Source organism: Aulonocara stuartgranti (genome assembly GCF_965226115.1).
Source record: "Aulonocara stuartgranti genome assembly, chromosome: 18".
NCBI lineage: Eukaryota > Metazoa > Chordata > Actinopteri > Cichliformes > Cichlidae > Aulonocara > Aulonocara stuartgranti.
In genome coordinates this window covers 15,912,144-15,929,875 of record NC_138954.1, presented here as the reverse complement: position 1 = coordinate 15,929,875, position 17,732 = coordinate 15,912,144, and the positions used below count along the sequence as shown (strand labels likewise).

Sequence of the window (17,732 nt, the reverse complement as noted above, 5' to 3'; positions counted from 1 at the left end):
ATCCTGCACTGGTATAGTGATTACATCCTACACCTCTGTCAGAAAGCCAATCACAGGGAGCTATTTCTGACTAATTCTGCATGCAGATAAGGGTTGTCATTATCACCGAAACCCCCTCAGGATGGGGCTTCTGCCTTCTAAAGTAGTGTATGTTTCTCAGTGATTTTGATCAGGGAAGTCAGATTCAAGTGTGATGGAGGAACAGAAGTGTGTGTTCACCCATCAGTTTAAATAATACACGATGTCCCTGTTTCTTTGGTGATTACAGGGACAATTCAGACTGTTTTTAGCTATAAAGAAAACATTCAAAGACAAGGTACTTTGTCACTGTTAATTAAAGACTTACTCAGGAATGTGAAAAGGGCTGGATGGCAAAAATGGAGCTATAATGACACCGAATCCACTTTGACTAATGACATTTCATGTCAAAGGGCCTATTAGACGTGCCCCGAGACATCAGCATGATACTCGAATCTATTTGGAAAAGCATCTCTCTGCAGGATGCGTCAGTCAGTCTCTTTGCAGTCATTTCACAGAAACCTTTATGTAATCTGTAATTCTCCACTAATAAAGCGGTATATGTGAAATTTGTGAAAATTCACGTTTACAGCAGAAGCAGATGAGAGTAGTGGGATAATTGATAATAAAAGACATATTGACATTATGTTCCATTAGTAATGAAACTGATGACTTACAAAAACAGAAAACCAGATATTGCTGTGGAAAGTATTAAATGTGTTTGAGAGCAAGATCAACAGCCAGTCTAATCAATATTTCATATTAACAATCAATCAGTTGAGTGTGTGTTATCCAAAGGTTCTTGTCTACAGAGGACTATCACATACAGTTTATTCGTCCAGGCTCCACATGGGGTATTACATCATTTGATTTTCACATCTCTTATCTGGTTTACTTGCCAGCTGCAACATGCAAAAACAAAACTGTTAAGAGGCAAACTGAGCATTCAGCAGAACCAGAGCATCGCATTGTTTCAGGGTTTGATGGAGACTAAAGTAGAGCTACAATAAAGGCAATATTGCACTAACAAGGTCGCTGGACAGCAAAGTTTAAAGCTCTTTAACACTGCAGTTGGATATAGAGTTAATGTAGGTTTGTGGTGTTGGCTCTTTTCTCAAGTATTTACCCTGTTGTGTTCATTTTCACATAGAAGTCATTCGTTTTTCCTCAGGCAAGTCCAACTTGAAAACGACAGCTTGGCTCGTCATCTTTTACCACACTGAAAGGATGAGGCTGTGAGGATTTTACACTTCAGCCAGGGGCAATAAAGGCGATGACTCACTCGTTCGCTTCTCTGTGTCTGTGCAGGCCAGCCTCATCATGTTCAACTGCACCACCCATCCCCCCCCCCCCCAAGTCTGAGTTAACAGCCTGTCCCCAGCAGGATGAGCTGGCTGTAAACCACACCAGGTCTGTTAATTAATTAATGTACCCTAACTGCAGGGCTGGTTCCCTCCATTCTAGTGGAGCAGTTTTCAGCTGGCTGCACTGGTGACTGCCGGTGCTTTTGGGTTCCTGCTCTGGTGTGACATAAAGGCAACAGATAGACATGACCGTGGATAGGAGGAAGACTTCATCACCATAGTCACTATTAATCACCCAGGGCCATTGTGGTCCTGTCCTGTAAACAGCGCAAGTGCAGGCAGAGAAAGAAGAGAGGAAGAGGGGGCAGGGTGGCTGCAGGGAGAAAGAGGGGAGAGAATGGTTGGGGATCAGCCTGTATGCCCGCCTCAGCTCCTACTGCGGGGCTGGGGAACAGTGCTGCTGTCTCAGTGTTTGTCCTCCGTGTTCTCCCAGATCCCGGATCCTGAGGTAAGAACCTGATACATCACCTTGTCCTCCACAGGTTCCTCTCAGAAAGAGCCTCGAGGTTTCTAAGTGACGAGTGCAGGTACATCGGCGTTTTAAGGGGAAGCCTAAATGTGTACGATTAATGCTCCTTTGTATTGCCGCCGTAGTTGTGTCTTGCCTTATTGGAGGAGGAGAGGGTGAACCTATGTTGAACCCTGATATATTATATGGGCTGACATGAACAGCCATGTCACACATGTTTAAATGGGTGCTCTTAGAGGGGAGCTAGGTGACTAGTACTCGAAGGGTTTTCGTGCTTTTGATCGGGATAGAGAAAAAAGAGTTACATTCAGAGAATTTGATTAGACCTGGCTACAAAAATGATCTGAAGTCCATTTTCTTAGGTATGAAACAATAAATGATGACTGCATGACTAAACATTCTTATAACATCAAGTCAATCAGTAGTAGTCAACTACAGGAACATGAAAGTGAATGAATTTTGTGTTGAATACTAATAGTGTGATATTTAATGTGTTCCACAAGGAAACAATATACCAATGTTTATCTATGACTCATTTTTGCATCAACATCCTCTGAACTTCAGTTTGCAGCAAACAGGTTTAAGAGAAAGATGAGAGAAAGCACGAGAAACTTCTAGTAACAGTCTCCCTCTTGGTGTTTGTGTGATGCCTTTTAAGAGCTTGAGACAGAAGATGGTTAATAAATAATAATAATGTTTGTTGTTGCTGTAGAGGACAGCAAAACTATTTTCTAGTAAGCATGTGCTAAATGTAGAATTAAATATAAGGCTTTAGATTTCAGGAAATTGTTTGTCCATATTCTTTGTGCATAATATTGGTCCTGTACTTCATTACTTGAGTAATTGGCCTTTTGCTCTTATATGTTGAGTCATTTTTAACCAAGTGCACACTTTTCTATTTTTAGGTATTAATCCCTTGTTCTTATACTAATGTTCCTTGATTAGTCCCCAGAGGTTTTCCTTAGCGGAGCAAATCAGAACTATTATTTGAGGGAGAATATTCAATCAAGGCTTTGAAGATTTAACATACCAACTAATCAGCCAAACATCCAACAAATAAAAATGTTTTATAGATTTAGGTATGTAATCATTAACATTGGGGTTACTTGAGGTCATTTTGTGCTTGTTGTTTCACTGAAAGAAAAAAAAAGGCAAATAAATAATTAATAAAATAAGAAATGTCCTCAGGAAGAAAGTACTTAGCATTACACAATCACTCTTAAAGAAAAACAGTTGTTTTATTAGATGTGCAAAATATCCTCAATAAGTGAGTTGCACACACACACACACACACACACACACACACACACACACACACACACACACACATACAAAACATTTTTTGGCAACTTCTCTGTTAAAGATCACAGCCCTTCTTGTATCCTGCTCAGTGCATAAACGGTGCAGACACCCTGAAGCCGTGTACACTGTCACATTTGGCGTGTTTGCTTGTTATCAGTTCTTTTTAGACTAGAGTAAACAAACTGGTCCTTTTGCACTGGCGCTTTTAAAGCAAGCAGAGATATCCTGGGAAGTTGACGAGCGCTTGTTTTTAATTTCTAGTATGATAGTGACATCTCTCATCCTTTTTAGTATTTTAACTGACTTACCCTTCCCATCAACTGTTTCCTTTTCATCTCATCCTATGCTGCTGTTTATCACGTGTATGATATCACCATTTTAGTTTATTTTTGAAACTTTGATTTTTTGTGGTTCATCTCATAATTCTGTTACACATAAAGGCAACAAATGCAATAATGTCCATTTTCTGATCTGTTCTCTGTTGGTTTATGGACTAAAGTGTAGAGTTTCCAAAACAGCCTTGTATCATCAAATCAAGTGATCGATACAGAGGAGACAGGGAGAAATCTACTCAGTAATTTTATCAGGGAACCGGCCCTCTGATGGCTGTGGTAGTACCGATCCAAGTCATTGATCTAGCAGGAAGACAAGCGCATACTACAGCCAGTTTCTACACTTATTGTTCCCTAATCCACAGCTCTGGAGAGAGCTTTGAAATCACAAAATAGTTGGTCTTGGACGGTAACAAGAAAAACTTTGTACAACATGCGAGACATCTCAGAACACTGAGAAAGTTTATGGAAAGCAGGCAACTTGTGCAACACATTCACTGCTGTCACTGTGGGTACTTGTTTTTAAGGGGGACCATGTAAGTTCACATCTGGCATGGAAACATACAGGGGGTTTGGGGAGATTTCCTTAAAGAAATACTAAAGATCCTTTTTATGGAGGACTGAAAGTGTCATTAAAATATTAGAGAAATAAAATGCAGTCACACTAACAGAATGTACAATATGAAAACATACATTCAGAATAAAAATTAATCAAAAGTTAAATATTTGACTAAATTACATATTACTTTTTAAAAATTATAGTATATGAGATTTAAAAAAGATTTTGAATATGAAGCAACAATAAATACTTTGCATAAAAATACAATTTGATCATCTTAAAGTGTTACAAATAAATCTAAGAACATAATGAAAATGTATATTAAAATGCAGTTTTTAAAAGAGAGCTACAAAACATTCACAAATTGTTTTAGGAATGGAGCACATGGATCAACATGTATAGGAAAGACTAAATGAGAGGAATACAGGAATAGGAAGCAGGGGGTTCTGTTCAATTTCTCTTTTCAAACTACATTTTATTATTGTAATTAATTATTTACTCACTACATACTTATGGATGGCTTTATGTTTAAATTTAATATATTTTTCATTTAATACATTTGGTTTATTAATATTATTAATTAATTAATTAATTTATTATTATTAATACATTTAGTTTATTTAATTTAATACAATTTTTCATTTTAACAACATATTTATGGATTAATATATTATTTGAAAATGATTTCAACAATTTCTGTTCCATTCACTAAGTTAACAAGGGAATTAGTTTTTATTTATAGCTATTTATTTTCTATTTATTTACTTATTTTCCAAATCCATATATTTATGCCTTTTTATTTATTTATTTATTTTATTTTATTAGCCTTTTTATTTGTACGATAATTGATTAAACAATTTTGTTAGAAAATGCTCTGATAATTGTTTGCTTTGTCTCTTGGGATTTTCTTACAGTACATCTATATATCAAATGTACTGCATGCGTGTGGCTGTCAAAATGTGTTTCTGTGGCCCAGTGAGTGTGATTTCACAGGTGTCATCAAACTGAAAGAGTTCAAAGATAAGACTCAGCACTGCCTACTGATGGAATAATGTTGTAATGACTACTGTGTACTCATGAGTTGGTGGTGACGGCATTTAGGGTTGATACGATCCCAGCACCAGATGGTGTCTATAATTATATGAGTTCATTATATGGGTTCATTTTGATATCAGCTATAAAGCTTTAATGTTTTATTATCATGAAATTGTGTTAAGAAAATCTACAATCTGTGGACATGTAAACATTTGCCAAAGTATCCTTGCCAGGTAAATACAATATGAGCTACACTGTAGTTGTTGTTAATAACTGAAATGATGTTGAGGCGCTAACATTGCTCGGAATGAAATGTGAGGCTGTACAAGGACATACAGTACAAGGATGTTGGCAGCACACTTGTAGTAAATTCACAGAAAGGAGGCAGATATTATTCCTTAATGCTTCATCCAGCTGTATGCTGAAGAATCAATGCCCGTCTGACTTCAACCCTTATTTCTTATCTAAATGGTAATGCTTTGTGACAATATGACAGATTCAAAAACTTTTCATTTTACTTTGAGTCAGAAAAGATTGCAGAGTGACTGAAAACTCGAACACCAAGTACTTTACTGACATGCTGCATTGCCTAAAGAATGAAGTATCACAGTGAAAACTAAAAATAGTTCTCTGAAATTTGAGGTCCTCTAAGATCGTGTTGCTCCTTGAGCTTTGCACTGTTGTTAATCCTTTTTTTTTTTTGTGAAGATTTATTTTTAGTTTGTGTGCAGATATATAAAAAACAGTTGATGCTCTCTCTCTCTCTCTCTTTTGCCCACAGCTTTTACCCACAGATCCCCCAAAGAAGCCCGACCCTGTCACTTCAGAGACCGTTGTTTTCTGGGGGCTGCGGTTATGGCAGGTCATTGGTATCTTTTCCATGTTTGTTCTGGCAGTTGGTTAGTATATCTCAGGAAATCACTTTGTTGTCACCTTCACAAATCATTCATAAAGAAAACAGCTATCTTGAGATGTAGCCGCAGAATGCAAATGTCCTCAATTATGAGTTCACGATGTGATAATCAAGCACAGTGTGATTGATTATCACAATAATACTGATATTATGTCAGCAAATGGAACAATTTCACTAAGCAGCTGATAAGAACAACTGCAGGATGAGGGCAGAGATACTTTGTTTTGTTTGTTTGTTTGTTTTATTCTGGCAGATTTGTTTCAGAAAACAGTTCAAGATAAGATAAGATAAGATAAGATAAGATAACCTTTATTAGTCCCACACGTGGGAAATTTGTTTTGTCACAGCAGGAAGTGGACAGTGCAAAAGTTATGACGCAAAAATTAGAATACAATAAGAATAAATACAGAAGAATAAGAATACAATAAGTCTTCATTCTTATCTGCATTTTGGCCTGAATGGAGTCTTTGGCATGCTCACATTGGCAGTGGTAGCATAATGACATTTAGCAGGTTACACATTTGTTCCCTGATGCAGTTCAGCCGGGGCTAATCATTAATTGCATATTAAAAAGGAATACTGTAGGGGAGACACCACATCATTTGCTTTTGAGATACTTCACCAATCATTTTTTAGAAAACATGACCTCCCGGTGCATTTAGATGAAATAATAATTTTACCACATCCTAAAGAACTTGATTGATAAACAGTCCTAGTGCCACTGTGAAACATGTCACTGTGCAAGCAAAAAAATAATAACCCTGCTTTCATGCAAGCTCTTGGTGCCATGATGGGTTATCATGACCACTGGCCTTAGACACAAAAATGCCATGGGCCTACTTACCTACTCATGCAGAGAGTAAACACTCCATGTGCCCTTTCTGAGAACATGGATTTTGGTTGCACAGTAACACAAGGAAACTTACAACCACGCAGAATGTGTTATTTTGACCTCATAGTTTTCATTTTGTAATGTTAAATTTCTGCTATTTTGTTATGTTCTATGTATTCTGTATATACAGTATATAATATTTTACAGCACGATTTTACATCTTAAGGATTCAGACATACTTTAATTGAAATAAAACTGGAAACCGGAAGAAATGTCTGACTTAAAGCATTGACTTTCTTCTGGGAAAAGTCACTGCTCAAATCAATCAAGTCCAACTACCAGATCATAAGTGATAGGCTGTTTGGGTGTGTTCGTCTTATCCTTAGATAGTTTCTAACATTGTGAATATTTGCCAAAAGGACTGTTCTCCTTGAAAGGCCCTGATAAGAAGCGACATATTATTATTAGCAGCTTTTTTCTCCACTGGAGTTGTCTTTATCCCTCTTAACCCTATCTGGTAGTGCCACCCCAGGCTTACAGCCCTACTGTAAACTTGGGCTAGCAGCATCAGGTCCTTCAAGCAGACAGGACTGTAGCACTGACAGAGCAGCTGCTGACAGTTTATGGTTTGTCCACCTACCAAGTCTGCATTTCCCCCATGCACGTCTTATTTCTCTATGTTGACCTTTCACAGAGACATGTATTCAGCCGGCATCACATTGATTTGACCTACTCATCATAGGCTTCTTTTCATAAATAAACTCACACCCATTGTTCATAGACCACTGGGAGTCAATTGACCTAAGTGAAGATACCACAACAGACTCTGTGGGTTATCTGTCTTGGCTGGCTATTTATGAAAAGATTTAGTAAACATGCATTTTCTCAAAAAAAAAAAAAAGAAGAAGAAGAAAAAAATGACATCCACAAATATCCATCAAGTCAATTCTCATATTCAAACTACAGTTTTGACTAGAGACCAACACAGGCCAAAGCACTGGAGACACTGAGCAACGGGACTAAATCCTCGAACTATGCAAAATACAGATTTTACAGTGAACAATGCAAAAGGGAACTAAATAAAAACACCGAACAGCAAAATAAAGCGCTAACATAATTGGCAGTACAGTAATACAAAAAACATATGACATCTGCTGCCAGCAATCATCTATCTATCTATCAGCATGCAGACCCACAAAATCAGTGATTCAAAAGTACAATACCTCAATAAAACCATTAAATCCATGAACGCCACAGGTGTAGCTTTTCTGATAAACTCATTTATACACCTACAACTGTTCAATAGGTGATGCTATTCAGTGGTTTAAAAAGTAATTGAGTGTAATTAGTAGAGATGGACCGATCCGATATTACGTATCGGTATCGGTCCGATACTGACCTAAATTACTGGATCGGATATCGGAGAAAAATAAAAAATGTAATCCGATCCATTAAATATCACGAAAGCACCTCACAAAACTTGCAACACGCGGTAACTCACCTCAGAACGTTAGCATGTCGGAGCAGTATGCATCACGTGATAGAGCGGCTGTGGCATGGGGACCTGTCGGTGGTCTGGATAGCATGTGGAGCTTCGCTAGCAACCCGGCATTTCATCTCCGACAAAGTTATCCCCGAGAGAAGTAAAGCCAGTGTGTAAGTCCATCTCTGAATGTTTGTAAAGCATTCCTGCGTTAAGCTTAACAAACGATATATGGAGCGACTGCCTCTTCTTGCTGCTACTTCAATCATGAAACTGCTTAACGATCAGCTGATCAGCTTTTCTGTCGTGAGTCCGTGTCTCTTGTTTGTTTTTGGCCCACTTTGCACCAGAAAGAGGAAACCAGCGGCTGAACAACAGCAGCACGTTTAAGCTTGATAAGCTGTTGTTAGAATGTATTTAATATTACTTTCTACTCGAGGATCTTTTTCTACGTAGCTGACGCTGGTAACTGTGCAGGGGCGGATCTAGCAAAGTTTAGCCAGGGGGGCCGATAGGGCATGAACAGGGAAAAGGGGCACAAAGACATACTTTTCTTTCTTATTCTCATTTAAAATGTCGAGCTTTTAATAAATAATTATCTGACACACAAAGTTTTAATTTGATGTAAAATGAATAGAAGTCCATTACTGTATATAGTGACTATTAAGTCTAATATATATACCCTAGTAAGCTATACTACTTTTTCCTTTGGGAAGGTACCATCTGTGCAGTCTGCAATTTTGTTGAAGAAAGATGTTGAATCTATTTAATATTTCTTGAAAAATAATTGATTTCTGTGCATTTTTTTCACACTGCATCAAATTAAGGTTGATTACGTCGATTAAGCATCATGAGGTGGAGCGTGAGGGGTGGTTCCCTATTTTTTATTTATTTATTTTTGTTGTTGCTGGGAGTTGGAACCCTATTAGTTAGGTTGCTTAATATTTATGCTAAGTACTCTTTAAAATACCAGAATAGGGAGGATGGTGTAGGTCTAAGTTTATTAGATTGATCAGTATTGCTGAACTATGAAACATTTTTTTTTTGCATACAGGTATAACAGAATAGCTTTAGTGTAGTTGTTGTTTTAAACTTGAGTATGAACTTATACAAAATGCAGCAAGATATTTAAAAAACAGTTTTGTTGATTAAAAAACACTATATCGGATTCATATCGGTATCGGCAGATATCCAAATTTATGATATCGGTATCGGTATCGGACATAAAAAAGTGGTATCGTGCCATCTCTAGTAATTAGTACTGAAAGCTTAATCCATACAGTGTTTAACAAATTTCTTAGACCCTCGCCATAAAAACAAGAAAACACAAATATTTAAGAAATCTTTCAAAACTTGACAAAAATACTTTTTTGTTAAGCAAAAACCAAATGTTGTTCAATTTTTTTGTATCCAAATTTGAGCTGACACACTGCACAGAAAGTAATCAAAAATAACGCACCTGCACGGCATCCGCAATCATGCCCCGCCGACTTAAATATTGTACTGGGTCCTGTGGTTGGGTTGTTGTTGTTGGTGTTATGTTGAGCTGGCAGCGGGAGAACTGCAGCTCTGAGTGCGAATGTACAGCAACCGTGTAGGGATTAATAAAAACTTATCGAAATGCCACTGGGTCTGCCGTGGACGTTTACAATGTGATGTTTACAACTTATGGTTATTAACGGCGATTCATCTGCTGATTATGTTTTTCTCAATTATTTGGTTTGAAATTATTTAAAAAATCTCAGGGCTCAAAGTGATGTCACCCCAGTGCATGGTTTTGTCCAACCAACAGCCCAAACCTCACAACATTACCCAATTAATGAAAAGCAGGTTTTAAAATTGTGTATAAGACATGTCATCTGCAAAGGCATTGATGGCATGGCCAAATATTTTTGCAATATTTGTGGAATTTCAGTGTCTAGTAACGGTCTCTAAAACATGATTGAGACAAACCAAGAAAACAAGAAGCTGGGAACTTGCAAAGTGGGGCTAACTTGTCAAAGCAGGTGATAGGGAACAAGTTATAGCTTAATGACACATTATTAGCTATTTGATCACCTAATCTACACTCGTTTCATGTGTCTGTGCATGTATGAGAGCCCACTTGCCCTTCATGCATGTGTCATCAAAGAGACTCATGGGGAAAAAGGTACAACAAGAGTAACTAATCCTCCATCGTGTCCACAGTTGCACATGCATACTTCCTGAAATGAATATAATCTCCGCCTGAGAGGCTCTACTTTTATTTTTGCTCCCCTCTGCTCTCTGTTGCACCATTTGTGTGCATTTGTGTGTCCTCTGCTCCACTTGGAGACACGTGGAGAGGAGTGGAGAAGACACAAATGGAGCCACGAGGAGGGGATTTGGTGTGCAGAAGCTTCCCTGACAGTTTTAATCTTTTTAATTGCTTTGTTCTTGATGCTGCTTTTCAATGTGCTGCATATATTTTAAGCATTATGTTATTTTTTTCTTTCCCCTTACCCTTAAAGTCCCGACTGTGTCCTAAACCTCTTGTTTTCCTCTCTTGCTTAAAAAGGCACACACAGTGGCAGTCTCTATGTCTGACTTCATCTTGCAAGAGCTCTTTCCGATACCATGGGAGAGTGTAGGTGGAGGCTGTGGGCAAAAGACGCAGGGAAGAGGTGCAGATTAATTTGCATATTCATCAATGTGCATATACAAAATGAGCCAAAGGTGTTGAGTTACAGCTGAGCCTTTTTAAGACATGAATGAATTATCCTCGTGTACATAAATAAATAAGAAAAAAAAAAATCCTAAGTATATACTTTGGATCTTTAATAGTTTATTGAGTGCCTGGGGGGTGGCTGTTTTAAAGCTAGGACTATCGTTTCATGCATGAAATGTTATGGTTTTTAAAAATTATTTTAGAAAATTAACTAGATAGTTGCTAATTAATTTTGTGCTCAATCAACCAAACATTTTATCTCTACTTCTATAGACAATGTAATCTGTAAAAGGGCTCTACATGCATGGCTGCTTCTGCTTCAGTAACAAACATAAAAGCATAGCAACAATTTAACAATACAATATACAAAACCTATTCAATGTGCACACAGCGGTTTGTAACAATAGAAAGCCTTTCACAAACTTACACTTTACACTCGCACATGCAGAGACCCAGACGGGCAAATATGACTAAACCTAATCTAACATTCTAACTAGATTCTTCATAACCAGCATTTTGGTAAATAAAGATTAATTATGGATGTTTCATTCACCGCTCCCTGCTGAGCATGCCATGTTTGAGTGATGAAAGAGAGAGCAAGACTAGAAGTAGCATGCAAGATGTAGGATGCTATTAAACATATCCTGTGGCTGTGTACCTTCTCTCCAGCTAGAATTACAAAAGAAAAAGAAAATACACCAATCAATGTTAAAACTGTCACCAGTAAGTCCAATGGATGTGGGGAACTAACAAATGGTGTCTGCGGGGAAATTGAAGCAGAATTAGAGGGACAAAATAAATAAATTTATCACCATTTTAACTTTAAAAAACATGACCAAGCAACAACTGTCATGAAAAACAAAATGAAATACGGCAACAGACTTTGAAGCTGATCAGCTCAACACATCAATCCAGAAGAAAATTCACATTCAACAGGGAGTAGGCAACAAACACCACAGCTCAGTCCCTGTCAGGACAAAGCTCTCTGGCACTGGCTGTCTTCTCCTCAGCTTAAGTACTACCACAGCTGATTGCTGAGTGGAGCCAGCTGCTCACTGGCTCCACTGGAAGGTGGGCTGTACCGAGACCGGGAAGAGCAACACAGCAAACCAACACAGCAAACCAACCCAGCAAAACTACAGTTGGCCTGCTAAACATGTAACACAGTTACACTTCATTATGCAGCCATGTGGCTGTGGTGCAACTTCATCACACGTCAGCATCGGTTTCAGTCAGTTAGTCATTGAGGGATGTGTTTAGAACAAGAAGCACTCCCAGGCGTTTTTAGACATTTTCTCCCTCTTAGTTTGCATCTTTGTGTAGAGAGATTCATACTGCAGCAGGATAATGAGTCCAAGTGAACCAGGATTAAGGAGCACTCATGGACTCCTCAGTAGCTCGACTTTACTCACCACTGAATATTTGAGGACGCATTTGTATGCTGACAAAGCAAAACATGTCACAAAACATTCTTTGGAACTTTGTCCGGTAATGGTAGGATAGGGTAAGGTATTTTCTTGCACACACCTCCAGCTTGATTGCTTTCTGTCATCAAAGAATGGGAGGAGGACGACCAAAACACCAAACAAATACAAAGATATTCTGAAATCTATTTATTTTTTAAACATTCAGTCAGAATGTTAATATATATTGTATTTTGCTTATATTCATTTGTAATGTGGAATTTATAAAAATGTACCTTAGTATTCTCAGTGTTTTGGACCCCACTGCATATTGTGACTGCCACTGCCCCTTAAGTTCTTATTGATCATGTAAGGTGTTATTAAAATGTCTTATTCAAATAACGCCACCCTGTCTTTATCCTTGTTCTTCTCTCCTTTAGTCATCACTCTGTGCTGTATATTCAAATGCCGAATTCCCAGAACAAAAAAGGAAATTGAAGCAAGGCATGCACAAAGGCAGGCTGCCAAGAAATACGCCAACACATTAGAGACAGTGCCACCTCTTAATGAGCTGACTGAGATCCCAGGCTGTAAGTACCCCTCTCTCATATCTTTCAAATATTAATATGATAGTATTAGATTGGTTTATAATTGAGTTATAATTGCAAGCAGGTACCAGCTACCAGCTGCGGAAGTTCACAAGAACTGTCCTACTCCTTAAATACTTCAACTACCAGTTCCTTCAAATGAGAGAAATGATGGATAACTGCTTGAATTTTCCATGCATTCTTCTTGAACCATTAGTGAAGTGCACAGAGATAGACAGAGAGAGACATCAGACTCCCTTAGACCAAAGCACATCGCAGACATGGATGGGGGGGTAACACTGGTGACTTCAGTTCTGTATGGATGAGTTACAATAGGAATTTGGGTTTCTATCTACAATCACAGAAGTTTTTCTCTCTAGTATTGCAGTTCTGCTTTGTGATTAAGATCAAGGACAGCTCTCTTTTTACATAACTTATTTTCTAGGATAGCTTTGATTTATTAAACTTTTGCTGTCTCTTTTTTTTCACCTCACAAAATGTTTCACACTTGGTTAAAGTCTTCTTCTGATACTTTCATGTACTAAACTCTTCTCTTCTCTTCTCTTCTCTTCTCTTCTCTTCTCTTCTCTTCTCTTCTCTTCTCTTCCAGCTGCCCCTGATGCTTCTGCAGTACAGACACTCTCTGAGCAGGTTCAAACTCAGAGTGCTAACAACAGCCAGCCCTCAGTTGTTAGGGTCAGTGAGGAGCATCCCAGCTCCCTCACTTTGCCAGAGACAGCATGATATTTTCCCCCTCCTTTTCTTCAGCTCTTATCTTCCTTCAGACACTCCTCTTGGCTAAATCGCTTTAACAAAAAAAAACATAGCATGCACATTGGCAGCTGCTCTAAAAGTCCCCTTCTTGCATTTATCACACATGCATCAGCCTGTTCGATATTTAGTGCATCTGGTTTTCCTTGAATGAAATTTAAGAGAAGCTCAACCAGAAAAGAGCATCTCTCATTCAGCTGCTTACCTCATCACTTTTGAACTAGTCAGAAATTAGAGTACCGGTACAATCTAATCTAACTTCTCCAAACTTTGCTTGATAGTGAGTTTTAATGGAGCTGAATAGTAGGTATTGTGCTGCTTCTGTGAATGTAACTACTCTGGCTCTATAGGGCAGCTTGGCTTTTGTAGTCCATACTGTATGTTCTTGTGTACTTATGTCCCTAAATGTCCCAATATTTTTTTGCTTCATGTTGATGAAAATGTGGATTTCAAGACAAAACGGATTTGATCAGAAATTCTGAAGACAGGATATTGCTATTACAAAATCATTGTAAACTGTAATGAACGTACCACGCCTCGTATCTATTGTTTGTGCTCTGTGTTTGTCCCCGTCCCTCTCTGTCTGTTTGCTTCTCCAAAGTGGTTTTAAATAAAGCAAATCAAGCACGCTCTCTTTTTCTAGTGTATATGGACGATCTGCACGGCACTCCTGGGTTTAATTATTTGAACGATTAAGTGTTCTTATTCTTACAAATGTTCTTTGGTGCGTTTCCTCAAAGATGGTGCTTTCTTAGGTAAGAATAATGGCAAATAACCACAGACAGCTGTCACTTCCTGTTCCTCTAGGTGCTATATCATGTAACAGTACATTAACTATTTATTGTAAAAATCAGAAAAAAGAAAAAACAACACAATCAGCAGTCACTGAGTTGCCAGGTGATCATTTATTAAAATAAGACCTGCATTTGGGCACATGATGACTCTGCTGTGGTCAAAGCATCCAGAGTTTTATACTCTCTAGTGTCAACCAAAAAATGTTGGTCCAATATGCACTGGAGTAAATATTCTGTTATTGGCTATAAACTGAGTGACCATATGTCTTGAAGTGGGGCTGAAGGGAAACAAAAGAGTGAAAACATATATGCTTGTGCTAAAAAAAACACACCACAGTACACGGTTTACAAAAGAGGAGCACTAACACACAAGCAAACATGCAAATTGCTGCCTCTCTCCGGGGAATATAACCAGCTGACACAACGCCAAGTTTTTAAGCAGTAAAATCTGACAAACCAAATGACCCTGTAAGTAAAGAAAATAAAACGAATCCTGTGTTGCTGAATGTAAGACAGCAAATATGTTAATATGAAGCTCAGGATTAAAAGTTTTGCGAGTTTTTTCTTCTACAATGAGGTTTTGATTATGCAAAGCAACATCAAATTCATGAAATGCTTTCCCGAAGTAGGCTAATCGGTAAAAGTAGCACTGAATTATTAATTAAATGTTACAAATGAGGATCAAGAAGTGTCCACTCCTATTTTTTGGATATGTGTGTGGATATCAGATCTGTTTACAAATCAGGAATAAAATAGGTTCATTGCATAAAAGTAAAAAAAAAAAACATAAAACAAAAACGCAGCTAAACAAAAAGGCAGATATTGTGAGCATCTGTAAAATGAGCCGAGTTGGTTTTCACGCCACTAAAATGTCGGGCATCCTGTGTCACTTGCATGCACCTACTAGCTTCAAGCATATTGGCTCCAAAAATGAAATCTGTGGAAAGAAAGTAGTGAGCATCTCTGGCTTCACAGCCTGTATCTGTTTCAACTACTGTTACAGTGAGAGATGGAAGCCTCAGAGCGTTAGCGTCAACTTATTATCTCTCTCTCCCCATCTCTCTCAGAAACACTCACAGAAGACAGTTGTGAAACAGTTCCTCCAATTTGTCGTCTTCGCTTATCTACCATCATCTCTCATCCAGAGCTGCTGCTTCTGGAGCTCAAAGTGAATAGTTTCAAGTAGCTGGAAATGAAGACATTCCCGTGTGTCAGCCAGTAGTTGCATCTTTTGTTTGTAAGAAATCAAATGCATTTCTCGCACATCTGCCCCCCTCAGACAGTAAGGAAAACATAGTTTGATGCGCAAAGACTTCCAAAAACAACTTTAGTCTTATTACAAGCCCATCTCAGGGCAAGATAAAAAGTTATTGTTCTTAAACACTCACTGTTTATGATGTCTTTGTGGCCATTTTTAGCTGAATTTGTCAAAATCTTAATACACTTATTGAGATGGAAGTCACTTTTTAATTTTCTAAATGTCACAACTCTAAAATTCACTAAGCCTTCATGTTTTATCAAAAATTGTGCCAGTTTTATCCACGCTGAACATCTGACATTTAATAGTGAGAGTCAGAGCCTTTCTTAACCTTAAACTAACCCACCGCAGTAAGTAAACAACAGGACACTGGCAAAATGGCACAAAGCCTACATGTCTGACATTGGAATTTAAATGACATATGAGTCTGATGGACATGGGATCAAAATGTTGGAAATTTAAATGCTTGTTTCTGCTCGCCAGGTTCAATCATAACCCGTCTGATAGCTCTAGAAGAAACCAAGAGAAAAGAGCTTTACAGTCGAGGATAATAGCAGAAGACAGCTTCAAAATATGGAAACACAAAGAAATCTATTCACAGACATTCTTATGGTTGCTTGATTATTTTAAGTCAGCTGGATTCACCCACTTCAGCTAAACGGGGGACTGAATGATCTTAGGTTTACTCCGAGTCCCTCTGGCAGCTTTTGACATTTGGTGTGTGTTTGTCATTTGGTTTCTTGGCCTTTGATTATATAGCCAGTGTTTTTTGCAGCTTTTGGAAAAATCATACAAAGAAGAAGAAAAAATAGAAGAAACCATATTTCACTCCAGCTCGTCGTCTGTATGTCCTTTGAGGAATTTTCACAGTTGGTCCTAATGGTCTTACATTGTTGGGTGCCCATCAATATAGTCCATCAATCCTTGTTGGTGGAGTTTATATTCACTTAGTGTTGATAAAGTGTGATAACCTTGGATATATCCTTGTTTAGTGTCTGTCTGAGATTAAGATGAGGAGACTTATACCAGCAACACATCTGGCAAAAATCAAACAAAGACGAGGGCTAATATATAGGGCTAGCGAGCCAGGCAGGGTGATATTTAAGATGAGACAAGATAAAAATACATTTTATTTTACTCAAATGTATCGTTCTCCAATACTAAACTGCTTTTTATGCGATATGCATCTTCAGTAGCTCTGTTGGCCTCAGCCTCAAGATCTCGCCTCCTGAATAATAATGAGCGAAAACAAACCTGATTGTTAACTTTGGCTCTCCTGTTCTCATCTGTTAAGCACTTCAAACAATCCCATTAAAAGAATAAACAGACAATGGTTATTAGAAAAGGTGGAAACAGATGCGCCTTCATTATATTCAACCTACTTAGCCCAACACTCCGCTGGATTAAATTTTCCCACCCAATTAAAATTAGAGGCAGAGAGTGTCGACGATACCTGATGTCGCTGTGAAGCCTTTAACCCTTTTTCTTTTTTTTTTCCTGCAGCTGCAAAAGCAGAAGCCACTGAGGAGGTAAAAACAGTTTCTGGGAAGGTGGATGCTGAAAAAGGAGAGAAAAAGACCAAGGAGGACAAGAAAGAGGGCAAGAGTGCCAAAGAGGGGAAAGGAGATGAAAAGGACGCATCTACAAAGAAGAAGGGTGAAAAAGGCGAGAAGGGAGCATCCAAGAAGGAAGATGGGGACGGGAAAGGGAAGAAACCAGGAGAGAAGGGAGACAAAGGGGAAAAGGGAGCAAAAGGAGGGGCTAAAGGAGGGGGCAAGAAAGCTCAAAAGTAAACTCTGCTTTTCTGTAAATACCGGGAGAAAAAAATCCAATTTTTTCACTGGGAACATTTTGAAACTCTTTTTCTAAAGTGGAATTTGTATATTATATTGATAATAAAATATATGCGGATACATTATTACATTA

General features: G+C 38.2%; 1 protein-coding gene across 2 annotated transcripts; it reads left to right on the top strand.

Annotated features, from left to right (window-relative positions):
- Window positions 1-1,579: 1,579 nt before the first annotated feature.
- tmie (transmembrane inner ear) lies at window positions 1,580-17,710 on the top strand. Of its 2 annotated transcripts, none has more exons than XM_082513899.1 (4): window positions 1,580-1,830; window positions 5,861-5,948; window positions 12,837-12,986; window positions 17,310-17,710. In XM_082513899.1, exons 1-4 carry the CDS (start codon window positions 1,720-1,722, stop codon window positions 17,597-17,599), a joined length of 639 nt encoding a protein of 212 aa, XP_082370025.1. In that variant the 5' UTR covers window positions 1,580-1,719; the 3' UTR covers window positions 17,600-17,710. The 2 variants fall into 2 exon arrangements, with proteins under 2 accessions (XP_082370025.1, XP_082370024.1); XM_082513898.1 differs by having other exon boundaries at window positions 5,861-5,978.
- The last annotated feature ends 22 nt before the right edge of the window (window positions 17,711-17,732 follow it).

Bases quoted from the DNA above. Each gene is read 5' to 3' on its own strand.
- tmie (XM_082513898.1), top strand. From the start codon at position 1,720: ATGGTTGGGGATCAGCCTGTATGCCCGCCTCAGCTCCTACTGCGGGGC. The intron at 5,979-12,836 runs GTTAGTATATCT...TCTCTCCTTTAG, and splicing joins CATGTTTGTTCTGGCAGTTG to TCATCACTCTGTGCTGTATA. The intron at 12,987-17,309 runs GTAAGTACCCCT...TTTTTCCTGCAG, and splicing joins GCTGACTGAGATCCCAGGCT to CTGCAAAAGCAGAAGCCACT.